The sequence below is a fragment of the Balaenoptera acutorostrata genome, chromosome 11, assembly GCF_949987535.1.
Source record: "Balaenoptera acutorostrata chromosome 11, mBalAcu1.1, whole genome shotgun sequence".
Lineage (NCBI taxonomy): Eukaryota > Metazoa > Chordata > Mammalia > Artiodactyla > Balaenopteridae > Balaenoptera > Balaenoptera acutorostrata.
The window spans coordinates 97,427,247-97,442,384 of NC_080074.1; the positions used below are offsets into that span (position 1 = coordinate 97,427,247).

Genomic DNA, 15,138 nt, shown 5'->3' on the forward strand with positions numbered 1-15,138 from the left:
ACAATAACAGATGCTAATTCTGCTTAGATGAAAATTATCTTACTGCTCTTAAATTTAATTTAGAATACCTGTGATCTGTTAGGTGTTAGAGATCAGATAACCTCAGGGACCTAAAAACTGGATTATCTGTCAATGTGTTATCCTTTATTTCTTTTTAGTTGCTTACATTTTCCTCTTTCTCTCCTAGCTGAGCGATTTATGAAAATATTAGATTTGATATTATGAAAATATCAAAGCATTTATTTTCTTGACTGTTATTGTGGCTCAAACACAGTTTGTTCATTATTCAAGAATTATATTATTTACTAATTACATAACTCTCCATGACAGTCTGCAAATTTCTGTGCCTTCAGTACTAATCAGGTTCTCTACCTCTCCTTCCACATAGTTAGGATTGCTTGTGAAATTTGGGGATCTGCTTTGTCTCTTGAACACATTCTGCCAGTGGTTGGGCTTCCTTTTTGCTGCCTGGCTTGTGGAGATTAAGTAACCATATAGCAGAAAGCCAAGTGAGATGATCATTTGCTGGAGCGAGACTGGAGTCTGCAGAGAGAGAGCTCTACCAGAATGACTTTTTAGCCTCATGTGTATGTTTTTACTTTTCAGTTATCAAAGCCATAAGAAGTGATGGAAGAAACAGGCTCAGATTCTTTGTTCTTCCACGTCAAGAAGGGAAAAACCTATTGCTGATTTAAAACTACTTCCCAGGGCCAACTCTAAACCCTGGGATTTTTCTTTTTGCCAGCCTTTCTCTTTCCAATGGCATGAATTATGTGGAAGGATGGAAGGTGTGAGTGCGGCGATGGGAGCTGACAGCAGTGCTGATACTTGGGTCTTCACTTTGTCTGCTAGCTTGTGGTGCACCCGAAGCCTGCTGCCAAGTTAGGAACCATTCTGAAGTGCGTGGTTGAGGATTTCGGGCACCATGATTTCAAATACGTTTGAATTTACTCCGTGTCTTATGTTTCATACGTGTATTTGACCTTAACATATGTGTTATCCAGGATTTGTATGTGTTAATGTGGACTACAAGACCATTTTTAATGGGAGAGATGAAGTTTTGATTAAAGAAGAAAATTTAGAAATGTTTGAGTTTTTCTCTTTATGTTTAATAGGCAGGCGGTGGTTAAAGGTTCCCTTCCACATCCTTTTGCCTTGACGTTATTTGAGGACACATTGTACTGGACTGACTGGAATACACACTCCATTTTGGCTTGCAACAAGTACACTGGCGAGGGTCTGCGTGAAATCCATTCTAACATCTTTTCTCCCATGGATATACATGCCTTCAGCCAGCAGAGGCAGCCAAATGGTAAGTGATCTTGATTTTTAAATTGCAGGTTGGAATAGCTTTGTAGCACTCTGATGTCTGGCTTTAGTGAGGGGCAAGAGGAGGGAGGATATATCCAAAGGTAGTGGGAAGGAATAAAAAACAGGGAAAATGTCAAAATATAATTCAGGGTAGATAACAGCATAAACCATTTGTAGCTTGATATCTGTCACTACAGACCACCTCAGCCCTTTGTTTGAGTCTGGGGTTATGAAGGTAAAGAAGAGAGAAATAAAATAAGAAATTGAGGTAGCTCATATGCTAAGATTGTGCACAAATGCATTTCTTACTCATATTATTTCTCTCTAATGAGTGATTTTGTTCATTGTATGTTTCAAAATGAACACTTTTCTTGAATGGAAACCTCTATTAATCTAACTGGTTAATTTAAGTACCTCAGGTTACTAAAATAAAATACTTGCTTATACCTTTTCTGTGCACATCCCCCCACCTTTTTTTCTTAGTTTTGCTTCTATTTCTGGCCATCCTTTATAATGACTTGGGCTGTGACTGCTGACAACAATTTCTTGTAAGAGAGGACTAGAATTAGGTTTAAAAGAATATGAGAATGTTAAGTGTTTGGCACTGGTGTGTAAATAAATGTCTGGCATGTGTCTGAGTGTATTTCAGATTGTATTCCATAGCCAAAAATGCAGGGGTTTTGGATTATGCATTGCTTTGTATTAGTTCCTTCCATTTAGGGGGAGATAGTCAAATACTGAATGTGTCATATTGGAATCTGGTGATCATGAGTCCATAAAAATGTTTTAAAATGTTTGTGTTACTCTTTTGTAGAAAAGAAAATGTTGAGTCACTTGCGTGAATTTTTTATTCTCAGTGTTGGCCCTCAGGAAAGAATTTCTTTGTTCTTGTTTTTTTAATGACACTGTTGATCCTTTATGTTTTACTAGTTTGAGAATTTGCAGTTATGTGTGATATTGCTTTCTTTTATCTTTCATATTTTGTTGATCTCCATCTTTTGCTGATTTTTTTCTATGAGTATTATTTAAATCCACCCCTTTCTATAGTTTCTTCACATTTTCTAATTAATCTCTGCTTCTCAGTTTTCCCTTTTAAGTCCATTTTGTTTATCTTTTCCATGTAAATCTTTCCAAAGTGTGGCTTTTCTTGACTCTCAGTGCCTCCACCACAGATGTTCCCCTCTCTGTGCTCATTCAGCTTTAGTTCCTGTTAGTCAAACCTTAATCTTCAGTTACACTGTTCACCTTATTATCTCACCCAGTGCACAGCCTCCAAGCCTTCATTCATGTGGTTTTACCACACTTGAATGTCCCCCTATCTGTTCTTCCTATCTTTCAAGACTTCAGTCATGTCCTGTATCTTTCCTTAGTGATTTACTTCCCATTTGATTCTATACTTACTTTACAGTCTAAATGTGCAAGATAGCAGTTTCATTGTTTTGTATTGTTTTCCAGTATTATTGTTCATTAATTTTGGCATACTGGCCAGATTGCAAGCTCTTTTTAGGGCAGGGACATCCTGCTTTATTTCTTGTATATTCCTCTTTGGATACAAAATGCTAAGTAAATTCTCACTGATTAATTCCCTTCCTTGCAGATGGTCTGGTAGTCAAGCACCTGGATGACATTTGGTAATGATTTGGTTTATCAGAGTTGCTCATGTTATGGTTGTTAACCTTTGTGTACCTAGAGTCGGGGAGGTCATCCATAATCATTGGTATTAATTACTGTGATTTATATTTGACAGCTACAAATCCATGTGGAATTGATAATGGTGGTTGTTCCCACTTGTGTTTGATGTCTCCAGTCAAGCCTTTTTATCAGTGTGCTTGCCCAACTGGGGTTAAACTCCTGGAGAATGGAAAAACCTGCAAAGATGGTAAGAAGTTGGTCTCCAAGAAGGAAGAATTTTAGATAGCAATTGGGATTCTTTATGATTTATTTTATTTCTCTATAATAAGCTCTACAGGTTACAGTGCTTTTGGAGACTAGTCACTTAATCTCTCAGTCTTCACAATTGGTTATACACTAGGAATGTTTTGTGTTTTATGGCAACTCTCGAATATTATTTTATAAATTATTTTAGTATTTAACTGAATTTTTAACATGCTATTTTGGAAAAAAAAATTAGGTGCCATTTCTTTGTCAAATCTCATAGTCATTGATATCACAATTGATTCTTGTGGAAATGAGTATTCTCATAAAGAATACATTTTTAACAGTAGGTAGCATTTGTAAATAAAGAACTTCCGTGCAAGGAAAAGATGTTTATTAAACTTTTTTAACTATAAAGACTATCATGGGATAAACATATTTTCTAAAAAATGATTGAATGATGTTTTTAATTGCCTTTTAACAACAGAGAATTGCCTTCAGAAGAAGAGAAGAATTCCTTATTGTACTGTTTAAAGCAACTCTTTCTATACTTAACCACCACACTGCCTCTTCTCCTTACTCTCAATTCCCTATAGAGAGAGGGCATATTGGAGAAGTATTCTGATTTAGGACATTTCCAGGGACTTCTGGTTTGGGATAACACCAGTTCTTCTCTTTTTCTTCTTAATGAGAATGTTATTCTTCATTCTTACCCCTATGGATCACCATCTGGTTCTCTAGCCACCAGCAAGACCTGGTAAGAAAATTGTTATATTTAGCAGTGGCTTCTTTATCTAACTCTGAAAAGCAGAAGCCTTTATTTAGGAGTGGGTTAGAGTTTCTGGCAAGGGGGTCAGGGAGTCAGAGAGATGGAATTGAGTTGGTGTACAGGATATTTGTCATGACTTGGCATTGATAAATTATCCTCCTAGTCAAAGGTGAAGCTGGCTGACTCTTTTCGAACGGTTTTCATGGCAAACAATAATTTGGTTTCAGTTTAAAACAAAAGGTTTTTGTAATGTTGCCTTTTTGTTTAAAAATGTAGCCTGACTTTAAACCAGAGGATTTATTTTAGCAGTAGTGGTCTGTTTACACCCTATAGCAGTGCAGATGTATGAGTTTAACTACTATTTTGAATTTCAGATATAAATTTGGCATGTAATAGCCTTAAGTTAACTATTCTGTTTTGATCACCTTGCCAAATTGATAGCTTCACTTTCTATGACTTCTTTGTTTGCAAAGCTTAGGGCTGGCTTCTTTTGGTAGTTAGCAGAGGCAGTGAATTGTATAAAGTTACTCCTGCTTGGTGCCTGCTATGGCATTTAGGGCCGTATTCTCTCCAAGACAGAGTTCATTTATAATTAATCCATGAGTCAAAAAGCTGATGCTGAGAGCTTTTTCACTCCTCTTCTCAGTGTTTTCTGCTTCCAGATTAATGCTTGAAGTTTAATGTCAGTATTTTCTTTCAGGCTCATTTCTTTGGTTGGGAATCTTTTTTCACTCTTTGAGATGTCAACTTGCTTACTATCTTTTATTAGCTTTTATATGAAGTTAAATGGTTTTTTTGCTAGTGGTTGACTTGAATATTTAAAATCAAAGCAAACAAAAAGATTAATATTCTCATTCACAACAGTGTTTTTATTGAATACTGTTTTGGGTTAAAAGCATTTCATAAATAAATGTGATTTAAAACTCAATGAGATAAAAATTTGAAAGTTTATTTTCTAATGGTAATAATAATAATATATTAGCTAGTATTTATTGAATACTTACATGTTTGGTACATTTCTAAGTTTTACATTTATCTCCTTAAAGTCTCACAACAACCCTATAGAAACCAGGCTTAGAGAGATTAAGTGTTTTGCCCGAGTTTGTGTAACTGCTTGAATCCAGTTCTGTCAGATGAACAACTCTAACCCTTACCCACTGTGTCATATTTATCTGATTCCCTCTCTGTTCTGCTGCTGTTTCCTCCTCCATAGGTTCCTTTGTCCTTAATTCTGTCAGGCATTGCCCTGTAGTTCTTTTTGTTACAACAGCTTTACCGAGATGTAGTTTACATATAAAATTCAACCATTTCAAATGTACAATTCAGTGATTTTTAGTAAATTTACAGAGTTGTGCAGCCATCACAATACATCCAATTTTAGAACATTCTCGTTAATCACAAAAGATCCTTGTCCTAGATTCCTTTACCTTTTTAAACATCCTTCTTGAACAAAGGACCTATATCCTATACTTCCTCTAATATTCAGCTACTTAGCTTCTTAGTCATTACTTAGTTGCTATTCATTATACCTTTAAATAAATGTTATTAATTCCAGGGACTATATAATGAATGAAGCCAGAGAGAGAATCAAAACTTGATTTGGAGAATTCAGGCGTTATAGAGCTTGAACTCATAGTCGAGCTACTCCTGTTTTACTGCATTACTTTCCATTTCCACCCTAAATAGACCCTAGTATCCTTTTATACTCATTACTTTTCGATTCCTGAAGAAGTTCTGCATTCTCTATTTAGAGTACCTAAATTTTGCCTGTGGGTTTCAATTTTTTCTTCATTTTTTTCACTTTGTTGTTCTAGGTGCCACTGAATTACTGCTTTTAGCCCGAAGGACAGATTTGAGACGAATTTCTTTGGATACACCAGATTTCACAGACATTGTTCTACAGTTGGAAGACATCCGTCATGCCATTGCCATAGATTATGATCCTGTGGAAGGCTATATCTACTGGACTGATGATGAAGTGAGGGCCATACGCCGCTCATTCATAGATGGATCTGGCAGTCAGTTTGTGGTCACTGCTCAAATCGCCCATCCTGATGGTATTGCTGTTGATTGGGTTGCCCGAAATCTTTATTGGACAGACACTGGCACTGATCGGATAGAAGTGACAAGGCTCAACGGGACCATGAGGAAGATCTTGATTTCAGAGGACTTAGAGGAACCCCGGGCTATTGTGTTAGATCCCATGGTTGGGTAAGAGGCTCTGCTGAAAGAAAATTTTGCCAGGTGTTTCTGTTTTTTACAGGTTCCTAGAAACATTGAGAAAAACAATGTGAAGTATATGTTGGTTTCCAATAAATAGCTCTTTAACGACTGTCCATTTTTAGAATATAGTGATTGGAATAAAATCTCAAGTTAAAGAATTGCTAGTTTTTTTTCCTTGAATGTTTTGAATACTTTTTCTTTCTAAATTAAGTCCATGCTTGCTGACTTTGGGTGTTGGCTGCAGATTTTGCCGAGGTTGCATCATGACCATGAAAAGTGTGGAAAGAAGTTGTTTTCAGAGCTCTTTCTCTTCCCCCTAGAAAATTTAATTTCATCTCATTTTCAGTACTTCCAGAACGACTTGGTAAAGAATATATCTTACTTTTTGTATGTCCCCAAACATATAAATGATTTGATTTCCAAAACTTTGTCTGGCCATGTAGCTTTAAGCCTAGTTTGTTTTTTTTTTTTTTTTTTTTTTTTTGGCTATAACACCCTGACCATGGTCCAGGGAAACACAGCTTTCTACATACTCACCAGTGTTGTTTGTTACTATGAGATTCATCCTGAGGGTGAACATAATGACAAATTATTACACCTCAGTGCATACCAATGCCTTCAAGCCCCTTAAATTCTCAGGAGCCTCAAGAATCACTTAGTGCTGCAGGAAGAGTTAGTTATTTGGGGAAATCAGTTTGCCATCTGAATATTACTACTGGTTTAACCTTTTTGTGTCAGAGATGACAAGCCAGCAAGAAAGAGAGGGCTATTCCTGGGAAGGAGCACAAAATATTTTGAAAAAAACAACTGAAAATAGAATATCATTATTGGGAGGCATTATCAGTTCTAGAAAACACTGTTTCATCTGAAAATTTTCTACAAGCTTACACACTGCAGTTATAAATGTCTTAAACATACTCTTCGTATGTTTGTCTTATGTTTTTTTTCCTTCTGTGGTGTTAACGGATAATCAGTGTAAAAGAGGGGTAGATCTCACCTTTAGGATATCTGAAAGTTACAGTTTATTATCTGTTTTTAGCTCATATTCTGTGTACTTCTATAGGTACATGTATTGGACTGACTGGGGAGAAATCCCGAAAATTGAGCGAGCAGCTCTGGATGGTTCTGATCGAGTAGTGTTGGTTAACACTTCTCTTGGTTGGCCAAATGGTTTAGCCTTGGATTATGATGAAGGCAAAATATACTGGGGAGATGCCAAAACAGACAAAATTGAGGTTTGTTTCTTGCTTTTTCATTTTAAAACCAGTTTTATAATGGTTTTTGAATTAATGGTAATTTGATGCAGATATTCTTGCATCTTCACTGGGGTGCTGGAGGTATCTTGCATAGAAATTTTATTCAACCTTTAGGATTCTAGGGATTGCGTATTTTCTTCCATCTAACCATAAAATTTCTGAGTTACACTGGAATGAGAAATGGGTATTCATGTATTTCTAGTCTTAAAAGCTTATGTGAATGTTTTTTCTCATTATGGGTAAAACCACTGCCTGAATTTCCTAGGGGCAGTTTGCACAAACCAAATATTATATAAGCTCTAGACTGAAAGAGCTGATAGTCGTTGTCAGGAAAACAAAGCCCATGCATGGATATATACTTTCTGTTGGTGATGGTGTTGGGGCAGGTGGTGGCATATATTAACTATTAATAAGATGGTTACATGCAAACGGTTTTTAAATTGATTTATGAGCTGTGTGGGAGAAAAATTAATTAGCCAAAACTTGGGGGGAATATTTTCCAAATGATAGAACTAAGGGCAATCAGAATAGAATTACGGTGGAAACAACCACCATATGTGAATATGTGACTATTTTATCACATTGTTTTGTGAAGAGCACATATCCTTGATAATTGATTGTGAAGTCTAACTTTACAACTTTGAATTGCTAGAGGTCTTGTGAATCACATACTTAAAACGGAGTTTTGATCACAATATTTCTTTGGAAAACACATGACTTCTCATATAAGGAATAGCTTTGAATGGCTCTTCAAAGGCACAGCACACATCTCGCAATAGATAGATAATTTGGGCTCTAGAGCAGTTACTTTAGAAAGGTGATTCTTAGGAATGTCAGGGACTCTGAGGGAATAATGAGTTAAAGGGCCTTCCTTTAAGAATGGAATCTTGGAATAGAAAAAAAATCCATTAGTATTCCACCAGGCTTAAATACTGAAAACCATCTTCAACTCTTGCAGCTGGTTTCCATTAATAGAAAATTATGCATAGACTTGACTATATACATTTTCTCCCTGCTGTTAGTGTTTCACTGCCCCCACCCCCTTTAAATCCAAGTTAGGTTTGAATCTAGCAGCTGGAGTGCAGTGCTAATGAGACAAAGGTTATGAGTTCACTTTTCAGACAGGCTATTAGCTTCACTTGGGTAGGCTTGAGTACAAATCTCACAACATTCCCATCCAGTTCACAAATGTGAATTGTTGATCACCTGTGGACTGTACATGAGTATATAGGTATACTACTCTTAGAAAAATAGTTTAAGTCCATGTGTCCCAGAGGAATGTCTGCACATAAGGAAAGAGCACATAATTTACATCACAGAAGAACACGTGATTTATTATTTTATAGGGATTTTAAAAATTCTGTATTTGATCTTATCTTTCTTAGCTTACTATGACTGACTGATTAGATTGTAAATAAAACATTTGTTTCTTTCTAGGAATTTTTCAAGTCTTATTTTCCCTACTGCAGGTCACTTTTAGCACTTCAGATGTAGAAATTCATTCAAAATCACAAATAGTTCAGGAGGGATTTAGGTAGAGAAATGGGAATTTATAGAGGTTCTGAATGACAGTGTTTAAGAATAAAAATGAATACACATTATATAACAATATATAATATTCATTTTACAGGATTTATTTTCTTAGTTTGCAGGAAGTACAGTAGGTCTTAAAATTAGTATTAGTTCTGGCCTTTTGAGCTGTGTATATGTATATAAGTGGTGTCATTTGCATTCTCACTTCCTTATTTCCTTCCTCCTTGACTTGTACCAGCATCCTTAAACTTACCTTTCAGATCTATTTCTCTTCTTCCAGGTTTACTGGAACACAGCTGCTATTTGTTCTTTGTCCCCCTTTTGACAGATTATTTGAGGTTAGTGATATATCTACTTCCACCAAATTATACACACAAAGACCTCCCCTCATTCTTTCCCCTGGGATTCTGATGAAGTTTCCCTAATTGAACATTCAGTGCTTTTGTAATTTTAATTACAATTACAGTGTGAAAAAAATTCTTTTTACAGACACATCTGGGAAATAAAGAGAGCAGATATTGTTATCTGTTACCCTCAAATTTATGATATGTAAAATTGCTGGTATATGGCAAACTAAGGAAAGAGCACAGCTCTTCATATGGCATAACTGAGGGAGAAAAACTGTTAGTTACCCTCTCTGAGACTAGTAGTGATTATAGGAGCAACTGTAACCACCAGCTTTTTCATTTTGCTTTACTCAGTAGTAGGTCGACTAAAACTTTTGGGAAGACACATAATTTTAAAAATGCTTCTTTTTCTAGGATTACTTGCTAGCCTCTTGTTATGTATCAGCTGATCCTCGGTGCTGATCTGACCCTAGTCTAGGTCACATGCTCCTTGCTACTCCCCTTCTCTTAAGAAAGCTTCCCCACTTTTGTCATGCCCAAGAATGAAAGGTACTTTTTCCTGGGACTATAAGAAAATATTAAATTATGGTTGTAGTGGCCTTATTCTCTTCTGGAAGACTTAGAGTTTACTTGGGATATATGTTTCCAGTACATTTGGGAAGAAAAGATAGGTATTTGATAAATTATGTAGCAGTGTAAGGCATAGTAAACTCTTGTGTTTTGAGTGGATCTTATGGGAAGAGCTTAAAATGTTCATTCGCTTATGCTCTCTGCTCCCTCAGTGGAGATTCCTTAGATCAGGTTCTCACTCACATTTTTTGGTAAGTGGTGATGTAACCAGATGCTGGATATTGGGGAGCTGGGTCTGAGGACTGGGGAAACCAGAGAAAATTAATGGGGAGCTCTGGGTTTCAGACTCGACTTCCGTTGTACAGAGTTGCAAGAAAGAATAAATAGGTTTTCCTGAGGTTTATAACCAATTCCACAGAGAGGGATGGTACATAGGGAATTGCTAATGATGTCACATTTTTTTTAAAAAAGACAGTCATCGTATTGGCTGGTGCTTTAATATAAGAATGTGTTTGTGAGGATATGTCTGATTTCCCTACTTTTCAACTGATAGTGACCACTTAACTGTAGGTGTTATTTAAAAGGTACTTCCTGGTACTTGTTTACGTTTCTTCATTATGCTGAAATCATTTCATCACCTTTTACATACAAGCTTCTAGTTTACTTGTCTGCACTGGGGTCCCCTCTACTCCACACCCAAGTGTTACTATAGTGTTCTGGGGCTTCCTGATAATAAATACTAAAGCATCAGCAGAAAGGATCATTTTCTTTTTTCTGGTTGGGGAACATCAAACAAGCCTTTATTTCAACTTTATAAGACCCTGCAGTAGGCAGAAGCACATTGTGTCTTAACACTATTCTCATTTTTCTTGGTCCATTTTAACTGCCAAAAACATTTGTTGTACTAAGGGCCTGCAGTACTGCTTACCAATAGTCAAGACATATCATAGATAATTTATAAGTTTAAAACATTTTCAGTTAATGCGTTTTCAGTCACTGGTTTTATTGAAAATAATAATATTGTCATAGCTGAAATTTTCTCACAGTTTATTTTCTCATTATATACTTTTTACTCTTTTTTTTTCCCCTTTTCATTTCTGAGCTTATGCTGACAGATGCAGCAACACCTAGTGGTTGTAGGTAAAGAGAGAGATTTTTCTTGTTTACTTCAAGGACATGTAGAATTATTTCACATCTCTTTTATTGTGAATTTCCCTGTTTTAGAGAACAGTGTCCATAGGTAGTTTTGTCCAAATCTAATTGTACCTGGCACAATTTTGTTGGGAAACGGAAACAGATTATTAGAACCTTGAGTACCAAGACATTTTTGAATAAAGACTGTATTATTGTGTAGGATGTGTTCTGAAAACTTCACATTTGGTGAATGTTCTATTTCATATTCTAAGCCTGAAACTGCAGGGCTGTATTTTCCTCTCATGACAACGTCCTCTGTTTAAGCAGTACTCTTATAAAGAAATTTGTTTCCAAAGTATTCAGATTTTTTTTTAAAGTAATTTCTTTGTCTGGCATCTTTAGCCTTGTGTATTGTGAAAGTCTGTTAAAACACACAAGGACCCATTTATGATGGTGTTTCTTATTGTTTTTCCTAAGATTAATTCCTCCTTAAGAAATTATAATAATATAATCATCTGTTGTTGAGATAAAGCTCTCCTGAGTGTATGACAAGTACCAACAAGTTCTTCCTTTTGAATCTTTGCCAGTTTTATAACAGTGTTCCTTAAAATTGGTTTTACTTTTAGTTTTAGAGAAATGTTCAAGATAATGAACTTAAATACCTGAATCTTTGCCCATTCCTACTACTTTACCACACTATATGTATGTATATATGAATATATATTTTTCCCCGCATCTTCTTGACATATAATAACGGAAGAATGATTTTGATACATTCCATTATTAGATTCCTCAGCTCAACAGAATACCTGGATTTGGGGCCTGTATTCACTGAGTTGTAAACATGGGCTATCCTGTTATATCATCTTGTTTCTGATTGGGGTGTATCTTATGATTATATCTATCTTTGAACCCCTATGTGAAGGTTACCTGTTGATGTACAATTCTAACAACATTATTTAACTTGTTATCATCTCTAGCAGCCAGAGTAGTACATCGTCCAGTTGTATGCTCTGTCATCTCAGTATCTACTCTACTTTGTCTGGCTCTAAAAAAATTATTGCACATATTTATAACGAGAGAAACTTGCTTGATGATGGGTGTAATCATAGTTTCCTGAACTGGCACAACAGACCCTGGAGCCTCACCAAACAAGATGCAGTTGCCTCACTTTGGAGTTAGTATAATTTTATCTGTGTAAATTAGGATAATCTGTTCATTTGGTACTTAGAAAGCATTTTAGTGACCAAGTTTGAACTTGCACTTGGATTATTTTTTAAATGTTCTGCTATTATACTTTTTCGCCTCATGCTTTAGTATAAAACCATTTAATATGTGGGGAGCTGTTTTTAGTTACAGTTTGATTATTTTAGAAGTACCTTTTTTATTCCTTTGGTTTTTGTACCCCTGAAGTAAGAGTGCTGATTTCAGTGTCCTACTTTCTTGAGAAGAGAGGTCATCCTCTTTACAGTTTATAACAGTGTTTAGTTTTTATCGAGGTAATCTCTAGATGTTTTATTGAAGCATTTTATAATATTGGACCCTGACCTAGTTCTTGTTTGATTTTGCCATTTAACTCGGTGACTTTAGATAATTCACATAATCTCTGGTCTTTGTATTTTGGCCAGTGAGGTCATTTGAACCAGGTGATCTTTAGGTTCCTTCCAGTTACAACATTTTCTGATGTTTTTTATATTAACTGCATGTCATAGGTTAAGAACAGATAAAACACTTTGCTTGGGAGAGTTGCTAAAAGGAATCTATATTGAAGATGACATGACTGTTTTCTTTTTTTCTTTAAATTTTTCCTTATTTACTGTGCCTTTAATTCCTATCACCTAAAGAAAACTTGCCTGTTGGGGGTTCAGTATCTTTAGTAACTCAGTTTTACTGATAGCGACTTCTGGTAAGCTATTCATTTAGATTTTGTGTTGACCTGTATGCAGGCTACTCCATTAATAACATGCATGGCTGGTTTAAATAAATGTTTAAAGCTGTTGTTTGAAGCTTGCCAAACATGTAAATGTTAATGGAGTACATGTAAAACATTATTTTTCAGGAGGTTATTTCCCTGTAGCTGGGAAACTATTATACTTTTAAAGGGGTCATAGAGGTTTTATTTTTACTGTTTTTAGAAGGTTTGGAAAGGGTAAAAAGTAATATAATGGCAAGGACCACAGTTTTGGGGCTTCTTGGGAGGGAATTTGCAAAACATAGAGCAGTGTTAACAATAACAAGTATTTTAACTTCTTGTTTCAACTTAATTTATCACCAGCTATTTAAGGATTCTGTGTAATAGTCATTGCTGAAGTTATCCACAACGAGCAAAGGATTCTCCTTCAATTTTTTTCCCACTTTAAGTGTAGCTTACAATTTTAAAATGTTGAGAATGTTATAATGCAGGCCCTGTAATTTTTTTGTTGAACTCTTAATAGATTTCCTAAACTCTTCATTCATTGTACTATGATTTGTTTTTTTGGTAGATTTGATCTGAAATAATAATCTGAGGGAAGGAGTTAGAATCCCTTTTATAGTGCTGAGATTTTCAATAGATTAGTATTTTGTTATTTCATTTATAATTTTGAGCTTCTGAGATCTGCCAGGCTTGTAGAGCTTGTAAGTAGGACTGAAATTAGAGGCTTTATGCTATTAATATAGCCTCTGTTCAGTTTTTTATTTTTGTTGTTGATTGGTTGACTTTTTTACAGTTCTATAAGTTTTAATAAGTGCATAGAATCATGTAACCACCACCACAATTAAGATACAGAACATTTCCATCAATCACAAAAACTGCCTTGTGCTGCCCTTTTATTTTCAACTCCCCACGGCCACTCTCCGGTAACCTCTGCACCTAGATTTGCATAAATGGAATCATACAGTATGTTGCCTTATAAGTATGGCTTCTTTCACTTAGCTTTAGACATTTAAAAAGTTAAATGTTCATTTATTTTTGATTTTAGATTGATTTATGACTTGGTCTTTATGTCTGGTTGAGATTTATAACACTACTATTGTGTTTTAGTTACAGTGTTATTCTTAAAATATGGAAAAAAAAATCCCAAACCCTTCTCTGCTGCAATAGATTTCATTAGTCTACAGATAGTAAGCAAACAGAGTTTCATGGGTTTTCAAAGTGTTGTTGTCTTTGGGAAAAAAGCCATGTTCAGATGGTTTAGACATTATCAGATGGTTTCTAGATAGTGTCATATACTTACACAAATATTTGTTCTTTCTATCCCAGGTTTCTCTTCCCAGAATTCAGCACTGTTTGTTGCTTTTTGATTAGTTAGCTTCTTTTATTTGTCAAAGGTCATAGAACTTGCTATTTATGAAGAAAACAATGGAATTCAAGTTTCCTGATTCCTAATACAGTACTTTTTGTGTTGAGTTCTGCTGCCTCTTTTTTAGACTGTTCATTTTGAAATAATTTCAGACTTCAACAAAAAATTTGCAAGAGTAATAAAACTTTCACCCAGGTTCATTTTACGTACTCTTAGAATAGTGATCAACACCAGGAAATTAACACTGATACCATTTGCATTATTCCTGTTATAATAATTGGAATTCTCCCATAAGGAAGAGGTGTCCCCTTTCCTATTTATTCAATTATTCATATATATATATGTATGCACATATATATGTATATATATGAGCCCATGGATGTTCAGTTTATTCTACAGGCTATATTTCATTATCATCATTATATCGTTGCAAAAATTGTTGCAGAATTGGCATTAGGAGCCCCTTCAAGGTGATTCCGTGTCCTTTTGACGTGCCTCCATCTTTTCTTTTTTTTTTTAATTGGTGAAAAACACGTAACGTAAAACCTACCATCTTAACCATTTTTAAGTGTACAGTGGTGCTAATTATATGCACATTGTTCTGCAAGATCTGTGGAACTTCTTCATCTTGCAAAATTGAATCTCCATTCCTATTGAACAACTGCTTCCCCGCCAGCCCCTGGCAACTGCCATTTTACTTTCTGTTTCTAAGAGTTTGATTACTTTAGATACCTCATATAAGTGGAATCATGCAGTATTATCTTTTTGTGACTGGCTTTATTTCATTTAGCATATGTCCTCAGGGTTCATCCGTGTTGTGGTCTGTGACAGGATTCCCG

The 15,138-nt window shown here is 35.4% G+C and overlaps 1 protein-coding gene across 4 annotated transcripts in view; it reads left to right on the top strand.

Moving 5' to 3' along the window:
• LRP6 (LDL receptor related protein 6) overlaps nt 1–15,138 on the top strand; it is a 185,290-nt gene that overhangs the window by 108,920 nt on the left and 61,232 nt on the right. For all 4 annotated transcript variants that reach the window (XM_057556231.1, XM_057556232.1, XM_057556233.1 and 1 more), the window contains 4 exons: nt 1,116–1,312; nt 3,059–3,190; nt 5,770–6,166; nt 7,242–7,413. In XM_057556231.1, coding sequence (XP_057412214.1) covers nt 1,116–1,312; nt 3,059–3,190; nt 5,770–6,166; nt 7,242–7,413 — 898 coding nt within the window. The remainder of the gene's footprint in view (nt 1–1,115; nt 1,313–3,058; nt 3,191–5,769; nt 6,167–7,241; nt 7,414–15,138) is intronic.